The following is a 13396-nucleotide window of genomic DNA, read 5'->3' as shown; positions in this document are numbered from 1 at the left end:
AAACACACACCAAAGTGACCTTGAAAAAGAAACCCTGAACTGAAATACAACTTAAACATTATCTGAACTTTCCACAAAACAACTGTCTAATCAAAATTGAGTTATTTAATTATTCAAAACATTACACAAGAGTCTTCAATTAAGGGACAAAATGCACTATGTGTGCTTTAGGAAGTGGATTGAACACTTACATTTCTTAGGCACCATTGTTTCCCGCCTTCACATCTTTGGTAGATAAAAGCTCATTCACTCTTGCAGTTCTGGGTCAGTCTGACCTGGCTTTTTAAAAGGCCCTTCAGAGAATGAATGACAGCGGATTTGGAACCAAGACAAAGGCCAATAAACCTCTAAAAAAAAACAAAAAAAAAAAGAGAGTGGGAAAAAATGTGTTTCGCATTAAAGAGCTAACAGCATCCCACACTGACCAGTTTATGTGCTTCCTTCTGGAAAGTATGAAAGCCTGCTCTACTTTGGTCCATCATTGTTTCATTATTCTGTTCTGCTTTGGGATTTCAATGACATTTTACAAGCAAAATTAAGGGTGTATCCTGGCAACCGGGGATTTTAAAGCACTTTAAAAAGAGGGAAAGACTATATATTGGGCTAAACACCAGCTAATGAATTTTAGGATGATGGGAGCACGAAAACAGCAAGTCTGAGCTACTGAACAGTGCATTTGAAATGAAGCAGCTGCAGATATAAAGAGGTGAGTGTGTTTGTTATTTTTCTCCAATGGTTGTCAATTCATTCAGTCGATGCAAATTCATTAGACTGAGCTGTAATTTCTGAGCTTTTGGAAACTCATTTAAGGACATAAAGAGTGTTTTTCAGCAGAATGTAAAATCATGTTACATTAGTGAATGTTAATGTATTAACTAACATGAATTAATGAACAATACATTACAGTATTTATTCATCTTTGTTAATGTTAGGTAATGCAAATACAGTTATTCAATTGTCAGTGCATGTTAATTCACAGTGCATTAACTAATGTTAACAAGCACAAGTTTTGATTTTAATAATGCATTAGTTGAAATGTTGACATTAACATTGACTAAGATTAATAAATGCTGTAGATTCAACTTAAAAACCTAAGTTCAGCAGCTGCCTTAAGTTTTTAAGTTAAATCAGCTTAAAACTACAAGTCATTTTAACTTATTACAATAAAAATGAGTTGATATAACTTGTGAGTTTAAATGACTTAAGTTGATTTAACTTAAAAACTTAAGGCAGCTGCTAAACTTATGTTTTTAAGTTTTTTACAGTGTATTGCTCATTATTAGTTCATGTTAACTACAGTAGTTAATTAATGTCAAACTACTAAATAAGTAGTTAACTTATTGCAAAGTGCTACCCAAAAAAGCTCTTAACATATATTTAAATTTTAAAGAATATTTTATATTTTCACTTTTAATTTTTATTTTATTTTCTTTTTGCAATTTTTTATACATTTGGTGATTTTATTTTAAATATGTCCATTTAATTTATATACATTTTATTTATTAGTTTTGGATTCGTTTTAGTTATTTTAATTCTTAGTTTAGTTAAATAAACATGAGAAATTAGGCTAAAAATAAGTCAAAAAAGTTTAAGATTTTAAAAAATACTTTATTTTGTTTAAGTTAACTATGGAAACTGAATAAAAAATTTTATTGTGCCTTTTTATCTCACAATTGCAAGTTTGCATCTCACATTTGTAAAATATAGTCAGAATTGTGAGATATTATATACAATTATAAGAGCATTTCATAATTGTGAGCTTTTTCTCTGCATTTGACTTTATAACTCAATTGTGAGTTTTTCTTTCACAATTCTAAGAAAATAAATGAAAATTGCAGGACATAAACTCGCAATTAGAAGGAAACGTCAGAATTGTGAGATATAAACCCACAATTGCAAGGAAAAATTCTGAAGTTTATAGAACAATTTTGACATTTTCTTGCAGTTTTGAGTTTATATCTCTTAAGTCTGAGACAAAGATGACAGAATTGTGAGATTAAAAAAAATGCAATTATAAATTGTGAGCTGACTTTTTTTGCTCAGAATTGGACAATTCTGAGAAAATAGGTCAAAATTGCAGGATATACACTTGTAATTAGAACAAAATGGCAGAATTGTAAGATATAAATCCAAAATTGCAAGAAAATATCAGAATTTGTTAGATACAAACTTGCAATTGTGAGTTATAAAGTACAATTCTGAGCAAAAAAAGTCTGCTCACAATTTATAATTGCAATTTTTTTTATCTCACAATTCTTGTGAGTTTACATCTCTTAATTATAAGGAAGAAAAAAAGAATTGTGACAAAAATTTGCAGTTATAAATTGTGATCTGACTTTTTTCCTTGGACTTATAACTCACAATTGTGAGTTTATATCTCACAATATTAGAAAAAATACATCAAAATGGCAGAAAATACACTTGCAATTAGAACAAAATGTCAGAATTGTGAGATATAAACTTACAATTGCAAGAACAAAGTTTATATCTCACCATCTGACATGTTCTTGCCACAGTGAGTTTATATCTCACAATTCAAACTTTTTTCTCGGAATTGAGAGACAAACTCACAGTTGCAATTATAAACTGTAAGCTGACTTTTCCTCAGAATTGGACTTTATAACTCGCAACTGTGACTTTATATCTTACAATTCTCTGATAATCAAATTTGATATAAAAAATCGCAGGACATAAACTTGCAATTAGAAGAAAATGTCAGAATTGTGAGATAAAAACCCACAACTGCAAGGAAAAGTTTATATTACAATTTTTACATTGTCTTGCGAATTTGAGTTTTATCTCTCAATTCTAAAACAAAGATGTCAGAATTGTGCAATTATAAATAGTGAGACGACTTTTTTCCTCAGAATTGGACTTAATTCCAAGTTAAGTTTATATTTCACAATTCCAGGAAAATAAGTCAAAATTGCAGGACATAAACTCTTTATTTTCTTGCAATTGTGAAAAAAAAGAACTGTGAGATAAAAAGTAGCAATTATATTTTACTAAGTGGCAGAAACAAGCTTTCATAGTTAACCTTAATTTTGTTGCAAGTCATTTTATTCAATGGTTTTAGTTGTAGTTTTAGTGATTATTAACCCAGCTTCTAGCTGCTAATTTTAGATATGCGCGTGGCGAATTAGATATTTTAAGTGATTAAAGTTAAACATGTTTTGGTCAAATTCTTTGCTGAGAGAATATCCCAGTCTGCACCATGACAAACTATGTGAGGGAAAACTTAAAAACAGAAAATGTTATCTCAAAATCATGCCATTCATTTTTATAGTAAAGAATATCACATCATTACCTTGGCAAGATACTAACAGCAAGTTTTATGGTGTCGTTTCCAACATTTTAGGGTACTTGGATATATTTAGGTAGATGACAGAATGATGGAGCAGGTCGTCAAGGGCACGGAAAACATCGCCGCAGCGGTGCAGGGAACGTTGCTGGTGTTGACGGGGACGTTACTGCTGATTCTGCTGCTAAGAATAATTGGAGTCAAGAATTGGAAGAAGAAACCAGCTGTCCCGGGTGAGTTAAAACCAATCAGATTTACTGGGAACAACCTACCTGTACCAACTGGTACCAACTGGTCACACCGGTTGTGATGTGATGTTTTTCAGGTCCTGGTTGGTGGTTGGGTCTCGGCCCGATTCTGAGCTACAGCAGGTTCCTGTGGATGGGGATAGGCACCGCATGCAACTACTACAACGAAAAATATGGCAGCATTGCTCGAGTTTGGATCAACGGAGAAGAGACCTTTATACTTTGCAAGCAAGTTCTCAAAAACATAAACATCATTCATCCAGCTAAAAGGGAACATTCTCAGAATGTTCTGCCAAGGGTCTCACGAAGTTATGAACAAATGTTCTTTCAGTAACAATCGGCCGGATGTACATTATCCTGCTCATTACATGGCCTTTTGCCACAAAAGTAAATAAGTAGGCATAAACACTGATCTGAGTTCTGATTGAGAAACTTCTGTTGATTTATCTCATAATTTAATTATTATTGATTGTACTAAATAGCTGTTGCATCTAAAGCAATTTCATTTTTCAAAAATGTGCTTAAGTTCGCCACCTACAAGGCCAAAACAATGTTTTTGGTACAGTCTGCTACACAAGTCAATAGAACCCAATTATGTCATTAAGAACAAGATTTACTAACAACTTGCACCAGCGCAAACTGTCTTTTGGTGTTAAAAGAGTAATATCAGAATTGAAGTGAAGAAGAATTAGCACTAAAAAGGTGTGGACACAGCTATTTTTGTGTCTGACTTTATTGAATATGCATTTTTAGGATTTCCCTTTCAGACGCAAAATTTATGGGAGGAGAGTATTAGAATCATTACTAACGTTTGTGCATGTCAAATTACTGCTATTTCCAAATTATTCAAATGGATAGTTCACCCAAAAATTAAAATGTAATGTTTATCTGTTTACTCCAAGGGCATCAAAGATGTAGGTGACTTTTTAAACTTTGTTTAACTCAAACCGTTGCAGTCTGTCAGTCATATAATGGCAGTGAATGGGACCCACGGCTTTGAGAAGAACGCACTCAAGACAGTTGGACATTGTGGTAGAACAGAGGTAAAAATGATACAAATACGGTTCATTTTCTTGCACAGACCGATTGTTTCGTGTCTTAGGACATCAATGTATCGTCACAAACCAAATGTTTTTTTTTTGACTCTCAAATCTGTGGGTCCCATTGACTGCTATTATATGACTGACAGACTGCAATGGTTTGGGTTAAAAATCTTTGTTTGTGTTCAACTGAAGAAACAAAGTCACCTACATCTTGGATGCCCTTGTGGTAAGCAGATAAACATCAAATTTTTATTTTCAGGTGAACTTTCTCTTTAACACCCAAAAAGCATGTCTTAAAGCAGGCGGTAATTTGCGCTGCTCTTAGTAGATTGTGCAGGTCATTATGGAAATGATATGGCTGCGTCTGTGTTGTTTAATGTGCGCATTATCAGTAAATCACATGCAGAATTTCCCCTCCCATCATTGCTTTTATGGAATTGCACTCTAACGCTAATTTGCCTTGTTTAGGGAATCTGGCCCTAAATGTTGACTCAAATGAGGAGTGTTAACACCTGAGAGAACCATTTTTAGTGTAAAAAATATGAAACTGTTTCAGGTCCTCTGCCGTGTATCATGTTTTGAAGAGCAATAATTACATTGGGAGGTTTGCCAGTACAAAAGGTCTGCAGTGCATCGGCATGTTTGAACAAGGCATCATCTTCAACAGCAACATCGCACTGTGGAAAAAAGTGAGAACATATTTCACCAAAGGTGGGTGTTATTCACTGGTGTCTGATCAGTTTGCATAAAGATTAGTCAGAATCTATTGTTTATGTGTGTGTGTGTGTGTGTGTGTGTGTGTGTGTAGCTCTTACTGGTCCAGGTCTCCAGAGGGCAGTAGATGTGTGTGTCAGCGCAACCAAAAAACAGCTTGATGTCCTGCAGGAGTTCACAGACCACTCAGGACATGTGGACGTGCTCAATCTCCTACGCTGTATCGTTGTGGACGTTTCCAATAGACTCTTCCTAAGAATCCCTCTCAATGGTCAGCATGCAATACAAACATCTGATTATTCACTCTTAAAAATAAATGTTTCCTAAGTAGTTCTTTTGGTTTAGCAAGCGTTAGTCTTATCAAGATCCATCTTGGCTCTATGAGGTTCTTGGAGACTGAAAAAATTCTTGATGTCTCATTTGGAACAAAGGGAAAGGCATTATTTTTAGTACTTCTTCAGTTTTGGAGGGAAAGTTACTTTTAAAAGTAATGTATTTCAATATTGTGTCACTCCATAAAAAAAAAATTACTAATTGTGTTCCTTAATTACTTTTTTATGGAAAGTAATGCATTATGTTAGCCTAGCTAACGCCAGACCACGTTATGACTTCGTCATGATTCGTGGTCTGGGAACCACATGTTAATTTTCTCGTATTTGAGGCGTGGTTTACGAATGCTCAGAGCCGTTTATTGGGCGATACTAATGTCTATCAAATGCGCCTGTGCGTAGCTCATAGCCAATCGTTTCAATCATGCCGGATGACGTATACAGAGCGATGGTTTAACGCCAAAAGTTGCTCTTTTTTTCAAAATAAACTTGCGTTCCAAACTACTTAGAACACTATCTAAGGGGCCGTCCACATGTCGCGTCTTTTGCGAGCTAAAGTTCGTTATTTCAAATGTAGACGCGTGGTATGCGCGTGCATAATGGAAGCGACGCGGTTGCGACCAAGGGGCAACCTTCCGGTCTCCCTCGTGAAACCAACACGGAAGTGACTGAAACTGCAATTCATCGACTGGCCGCTTGAGGCTGGCTGCAAAAGGGAGTCAATCCCATTGACACTCCATGTTAAAATGCCCAACTTTACAGCAGAAAAAAGTATGTTTACAGCCTGGTTCAAAAAATGGTTTTGGTCTATATAACTAGTTTTGCCCTTCATGTCAACTGTGAGGGGGGTGAATTTTTTTATAACTCATCGGTTTAAGTTATATTAAGCCTTAAAGTTCAGCATAATTAAGGGCGTGGCCACTTGAGTGACAGGGGGATTGCCGCTGCTGTCACCACTGGCGCTCTAGGCGCGCGTGGTTTCAGCAACCAGCTCCACCCACATCCTGCCTTTTTGCCCATTTTTGATTATCCGGGAGTGACGCGCGATGACGCTATGAGCTTCAAATTAGCGCTTCAGAATCCTACGGGTGACGTCACGGATACTACGTCCATATTTTTTACAGTCTATGGTTGCGACGCGCTCGCGTTTTCCATGTGCAAGCTACAGAGCGGGTTGGAAAGGAGAAAGCAACGCGCCTAGCGTTTTCCACGCGTTTTAGGCGCGACATGTGAACGGCTGCATCGAATGATAACTTGCTGCCATGCTGGATCCATAGTTATAAAGAAACTGCTTCGGTGAGCAGTGTTGCCAGATCGGGTTGACGATTTCCAGCCCAAAAGCTCACCAAAACCTGCCCACTTCAACAAAAACCAGCCCAAATTTTAACTGCCAAAACAATGAGAATTTTATTGCCATGTCAAGGTTGATAAGGACCATTTTTATCTCTTTAAAAAAAGAATAATGACAAAATAAAATAAAGATAAATCAATTTCACAGGAATATGGATCAAAACAGTCCGAAAATAAGCGTAAAATGTCTTCTTTTCAAAGTTGAAATTAACCGATGACTTTAACCCTGGGAAAAACACATGCATCATTTTCAATGTCCACAGTAAAAATATGCTAATTTCTGTGCAAAAAGTGCACAATAAAGTGATGAGAAACAAATGTAATGTAGCTGACATTTACGTTCATGCACACACCCACGTTTTCTTATTTCAGTTACAATTATATTTAGAAGTCTTCTATTCATCTCTCACCACGTGTAATCCACTTAAGACTTTTTTATCGTGTAACTTATATTTAGGCCACTTTGCCATGCAATTACTTAAAATGAATAAATGAATAAGCTGCATAATCAAAATCTTGCCCGTTATAGGGCCAACACCCTGTCACTCACAAGTCATCACATCTCACTAACGTTAAAGACGTAAGTTGATTGACAGGTCTCTGTTAAACTAAACCAGTAAGGGTTGCGTTAAGCAAAAATGAGTTGATGACTGCACTACACATTATATTACTGTGATACTTTGAGCTCGAAGGTATTAAAATAACAATCACTAATGATAAAAGTGAAGAAAAAAGCAGCTGATTGGGCGGCTTTTATTTTTTTTAAAGCAGCCCAAATTTTGTCTACCCGCCCAATGCGTTATTCTCCGGTCCAAGCCGATCAAAAGAAGCCCAATTGGGCGGAAACCCGCCCAATCTGGCAACACTGTCGGTGAGTCACATAGAAGACGTCATAGTCTTGCTGCTCCCTCCCCGTTCTGTGATTGGTTCCCTATCTGAGGTGAAAATTTGGTCCATGGTTTCCATGCTGCCTTCCAGCGTGAATAAAATCGCGCTGCGCGGAAGGCAGCATGGGGACACCCAGGCTAGCATTATGTTACTTTTGCATTACTTTTGTCACATGGGCTGGTCTTGCTCATTTGTTTTTTAATAACAAATAAGCCAAAAGTTATATTTTTGGCAACTGTAAAAGGCCCTTTCACACCAAAAGTGAAATTAAATTTTGCTGCAAGCAGCGATTACTGGGGTTCAAGTGCTTTAAGGTTTTTAAGGACATATGAAAAAAAGACATTACATATTTATAAAGCCTGTAAAAATCTAAATCAATGATAAAAATAAAAAGCATTTTTGGCAAATCCATGTCATTTACCATAGAAATATGATGTTTTTAATATTATTTACTGTTTGAATGGCCGCCCTAAAAGTTTGCATGCTTGTTTAGAGTCACCCATTGCATGTGCTCACCAGGGCTTGTGAAGTTTTGAGCTTTCGTTTAGGTTTTATAAACTTTTAGGTGTATTAGGACACGACGCTTTTCTAAATTACTCCATTATAGCTTTCCAAAAGGGAAACATTTGAACCTTTTTTTGATAATTATTGACCTAGACAGTCTAGAGAATTGTACTCCAGTGCTCTTTTCCATATTGTGTGAAAAAACCAAATGAACAAATGTTTTGATTAACAGCAGTGGTTCTAAAGGCAAAGTTGATCAGAATGAGGAGGTCTATTGTGTGATATGAAAATCGTGTATATGTGTGAAAAAAACCATGCAATCTACAATCGTTTACTTTTTTTTGGATAATTATTGATAGTCACTCTCCAGAGAATATTCCTGCACTGGTTTGGTTCCAATCGGATGAAAAACCTAGGACTAGTAGGTAAAAAAAAATCTAAATACCCATACATTTCGCTAAGGAATGACACTTGACCGTGCGATGAATGGTTTAGGAGCTATGAGTGATTTTGTACTTTTGATTGCTGTAGCGCCGCCATCAGGCCGATTGGGGCGAGCCTTGGTGATCGTGTAGACGATGTGAGTACTACCACCCCTCCAAGTTTCAAGTGACTTATGGTTTGGTCTGCCCAATCAGTTTCATGTGGAGATTGCTAATACTTGGCCATTCTAACAATTACAATAGCATTTCAGAGGAACCCCTAAAAAGCATTAGGATGAAGGAAGTGACTCTGCACCTCACTCCCAATTTCTCTCAACACAGGGACAGGAGAGCTGTCAGTCAATAAATGGGAAAACAAAGTAATGCATTACATTCACTAGTTACTTGAAAAAGTAATCAGATAACATTACTCAGGTTACTTGCAATGCTTTACCCCCAACACTGCTTCTGATCAATCTGAATAATCTTTGGCAGTTATAGATTTTAACTTTTCACAGTAAGCATGAAAACATCTTTCGTTATACCGGTTCATTGCAGAAAAAGACTTGCTGATGAAGATCCACCGGTATTTCAGTACCTGGCAGACGGTTCTCATACAGCCAGACATTTTCTTCAGACTAAACTTTGTTTACAGAAAACATCACCTGGCAGCGTGAGTCCACCTCACCTTTATCATTTGTATGTGGTGCCAAGGTTTTTTACTCTCTTTGACTTGTGGAATTAAAAGTCTTTGAACTTTTTGCCACTGTAACTTTTAGTTATGTAAATGATCTCTAATTTGATTGGTGAAGTCTTATTTAGTGGCATAAATTCAGAAATCACTAAAAGCTCTACAACACTTAAGAAGTGTTTTCTTGTAGAAAAGAGCTGCAGGATGAAATGGGAAAGCTTGTGGAGCAAAAGCGACAAACTATCAATAACATGGAGAAGCTAGATGAGATGGACTTCGCAACGGAGCTGATATTTGCTCAGGTTTGTTAAACACATACTCTAATTATGTACCATCTCCTGTACTAAAGCAATATAACATATTAATGTACCATACATGTCTGTAGAACCATGATGAGCTTTCTGCGGACGACGTGAGGCAGTGTGTGCTGGAGATGGTGATCGCCGCTCCAGACACCCTCTCCATCAGCCTGTTCTTCATGCTTCTCCTGCTAAAGCAGAACTCTGTCGTGGAGGAGCAGATTGTACAGGAGATACAGTCTCAAATAGGTATGATTAAACATTTACAAGAGAACTTTTCTACATAGTTAATATTTAAGGTGGTCAATCTGGTAATTGGAACATGGTAGCTAGTTTGTAAATGTGGCCTACCAGCTCTAGCCTAGGCTCCAACAACTAGTAGTCCAGCCGCTGACCATGAAGAACCGGCTAGAAACTGGCCAGAAAATGTCTTTATTGTCCTCTCAGGTGAGCGAGATGTAGAGCCAGCCGACCTGCAGAACCTGAACGTTCTAGAGCGGTTTATCAAGGAGTCTTTGAGGTTCCATCCGGTGGTGGACTTCATCATGAGACAGGCTCTGGAGGACGACTACATCGATGGTTACAGAGTGGCGAAAGGGACAAACCTCATCCTGAATGTCGGACGCATGCACAAGTCAGAGTTCTTCAAAAAACCCAATGAATTCAACTTGGAGAACTTTGAGAACAACGTAAGTACTGGGACAATCAAACATATGAGATCAAATAAGAACATACTAACCTGGATGTAAAGTTTTTATTTCTTAAATATGACTCATAAATTGGTGCATTTGTATATTTTATACCAACAATTCATATTCTTTTACAAATATACAAATATTTTAAAGATCTTCCCTATAACTGAATTATCAATATTGACCTGTTAAACTAAAAAATTTGCATTTTCTGTAAAAAAAAAAGGGATATATGAGTGAATTCTCACACTTCCAAAAAGAACCGTGGAATTACAGTGTTTTTGAACATGGTATTGGGACTTTTAATACCAGATTTTTGAAAAACCCATTTATTGGACAACTTTAAGAACTTTGCAAGTACAGGGATAATCAGATGTATAAAGTTTAAATAATACCATACAAACCTGTATGACTCATAAATTAGTGCATTTGTAGATTTTATATCTATTATTCATATTCTTTTACAAATATTAAAATATTTTACACATCTCCCCAAAAACTGAATAATCAATACTGATTAAGCTAATACTGTTAAGCTAGAAAATTAGCATTTTCTTGATAAAAAGAGGAAAATTAGTGAATCCTCACATTTCCAAAATAAAATACTGTGGTATTACAATGTTTTTGGACATGGTACTGGGACTTCTAATATCATATTTGATAAAACCCAATTCATTCTACTTGGAGAACTTTAGGAACACCATAAATACTGGGACAATTAGACATATAAGATCAAATAAGAACATACTAACCTGGATGTAAAGTTTTTTTTTTCTTTTTAAATATGACTGGTGCATTTGTAGATTTTATACCAATTATTTATATTTTTTCCGAATATCCAAATATTTTATACATCTTCAAAATAAGAGCAAAATGAGTAAAAATACATCTCCCAGATACATCTCCCTAATAACTTAATAATCAATATTGATTGAACATTTTCTGGATTGAAATAGGAAAAAAGTACTGTGATATTACTACTGTATGTTTTGTGGATGTAGTACTCCAGAAATACCATGTTTTTGTATTTATACCATTTCAATATGCATTTTGGACATACCATGGTGATAACATGGTATTTCTTGTACCATATGCCTTGTGGTGTCACGTTAATGACTGAATATGAATATAGTATCAAAATATCATGAAGACCATTTTCTGGAAATGTACCATGCTACTTCAGAGTACCAGGCCACAACATTCAATAAATGCAATGGTATTACCATCTGCTACCATCACTTTACCCCTGCAACATTGTAAGCGTAATGGTGTCCGCTTCTCTCCTCAGGTTCCCAGTCGTTACTTCCAGCCGTTCGGGTGCGGCCCGCGGGCCTGCGTTGGGAAGCACATCGCCATGGTGATGACTAAGGCCATCCTGGTGACCCTGTTGTCGAGGTTCACGGTTTGTCCTCGCCACGGCTGCACCGTCAGTACCATCAAACAGACCAATAACCTCTCCATGCAGCCCGTGGAAGAAGATCCTGACTGTCTGGCCATGCGATTCATTCCACGAGCTCACAATATCAGCGGAGAAACAACAGACAACCGCACCTGAGCGCCACACAACCTAGGAAAAAACAGGAATAAAAACGTTTGCGCTGAGTAATTTCCTTTAAGCTAAAATTTTTAATTAATAAACAGAAACAAACTAAGTGGAACTTACCTCAAACTAACACCAGTCAGCCTATGATAACACTGTATTAGACATCATTAACCAAAAGAGACAAATCATGACATGGTGCACTGTTGAAGTGTTCTAGCTGAACTTAAAAAAAACAAAGATTGAGGTTTTGCCACATGTACTAATCTACAGTAGAAAAATCGAACACCTCTGCATTCATCTGCTATTTGCTGTAGTCTATGGCAAGGGCGTAGGTTTGATTTTGGCATTGGTGGGAACATAAAATGGTTACTGCACTTTTTACTATATTAAACATGACTACAATAAAAGCATGGTTAATTTTCTTAAGGGGTTTGAATTTGTTTATTCTTTCTTTTTCTTTGTTTTGTTATTATAACTATGCTTTGTACTGTTTTAATAAAAAAAAAAAAGATAATCTAAATCAAATTATTCACAAAGTTCCTATCTGATGTTCCAATTCAAATTATCCTTTGAATTAAAGGATGCACAATATGCGTAGTGAAGTCCAGATCTGAATTAAATTATTATTTACAATCCGTGCTGCGGAGTTCAGATCTGAATCAAAAGATTAGCAAACATGCTCTCAAGCTCTGATTTAAATCACTAATTACTTAATACTTATGTACATTAAATCATCATTTTAGATCAGGACTTGTTTGTGAATCATTCAATTTGTGAAATGATTGGCAAACCAGCTAAATCAAATAATTTACAATATGTGCTCTGAAGACTCAATCTGAATTAAATGATTTGCGAAACTCTGATATGAATCAAATGACTTGCTATACACGCTCTGAAGTCCTGGTCTGAAATTAATGATTCATAAATCCACACTGAAGTCCTGATCTCAATCATATGATTCGCAATACCTGCTCCAAAGTCCTGATCCTGATTCACAATTCATGCTTCGAAGTTCAGATCTGAATCAAAATATTTGCAAACCTGCTGCGAAATTCCGATCTAAATCAAATGATTCGTGAACCATCATTTCAGATCAGGACTTGGATCGCAAAAGATTTAATTCGCTATTTTTTTTGTGAACCTGCTCCGAAGTATCAATCGGAATCTAATTATTTGCAATACGTGCTCAAATGTCCAGATCTGAATATGTGATACGTGCTCTGAAATCCTGATCTAAATGAAATAATTCACAAATCCGTAACAAAAAATGTATCAAAATCAAGTGATTTGCAATACGCGCTCCAAAGTCACCATCAATGCTCCGAAATTCAGATCTGAATCAAAAGATTCGCAAACTTGCTCAGATCTAAAC

The 13396-nt window shown here is 36.2% G+C and overlaps 1 protein-coding gene across 1 annotated transcript; it reads left to right on the top strand.

Annotated features, from left to right (window-relative positions):
- Positions 1 to 558: 558 nt before the first annotated feature.
- cyp19a1b (cytochrome P450, family 19, subfamily A, polypeptide 1b) lies at positions 559 to 12450 on the top strand. The gene is made up of 10 exons (XM_073832598.1): positions 559 to 706; positions 3359 to 3534; positions 3627 to 3777; positions 5149 to 5303; positions 5401 to 5577; positions 9358 to 9472; positions 9681 to 9792; positions 9876 to 10038; positions 10237 to 10478; positions 11770 to 12450. Exons 2-10 carry the CDS (start codon positions 3390 to 3392, stop codon positions 12034 to 12036), a joined length of 1527 nt encoding a protein of 508 aa, XP_073688699.1. The 5' UTR covers positions 559 to 706; positions 3359 to 3389; the 3' UTR covers positions 12037 to 12450.
- The last annotated feature ends 946 nt before the right edge of the window (positions 12451 to 13396 follow it).

Source organism: Garra rufa, unplaced genomic scaffold (assembly GCF_049309525.1).
Source record: "Garra rufa unplaced genomic scaffold, GarRuf1.0 hap1_unplaced_004, whole genome shotgun sequence".
NCBI lineage: Eukaryota > Metazoa > Chordata > Actinopteri > Cypriniformes > Cyprinidae > Garra > Garra rufa.
This window is presented reverse-complemented; position numbering and strand designations above follow the sequence as displayed.

What these genes read in the sequence shown, in the direction of transcription:
- cyp19a1b (XM_073832598.1), top strand. Translation starts at nt 3,390, where the DNA reads ATGATGGAGCAGGTCGTCAAGGGCACGGAAAACATCGCCGCAGCGGTG. An exon ending in CGGAGCTGATATTTGCTCAG is followed by an intron (nt 9,793 to 9,875) that starts GTTTGTTAAACA and finishes ACATGTCTGTAG; the next exon opens with AACCATGATGAGCTTTCTGC. An exon ending in GGAGATACAGTCTCAAATAG is followed by an intron (nt 10,039 to 10,236) that starts GTATGATTAAAC and finishes TTGTCCTCTCAG; the next exon opens with GTGAGCGAGATGTAGAGCCA.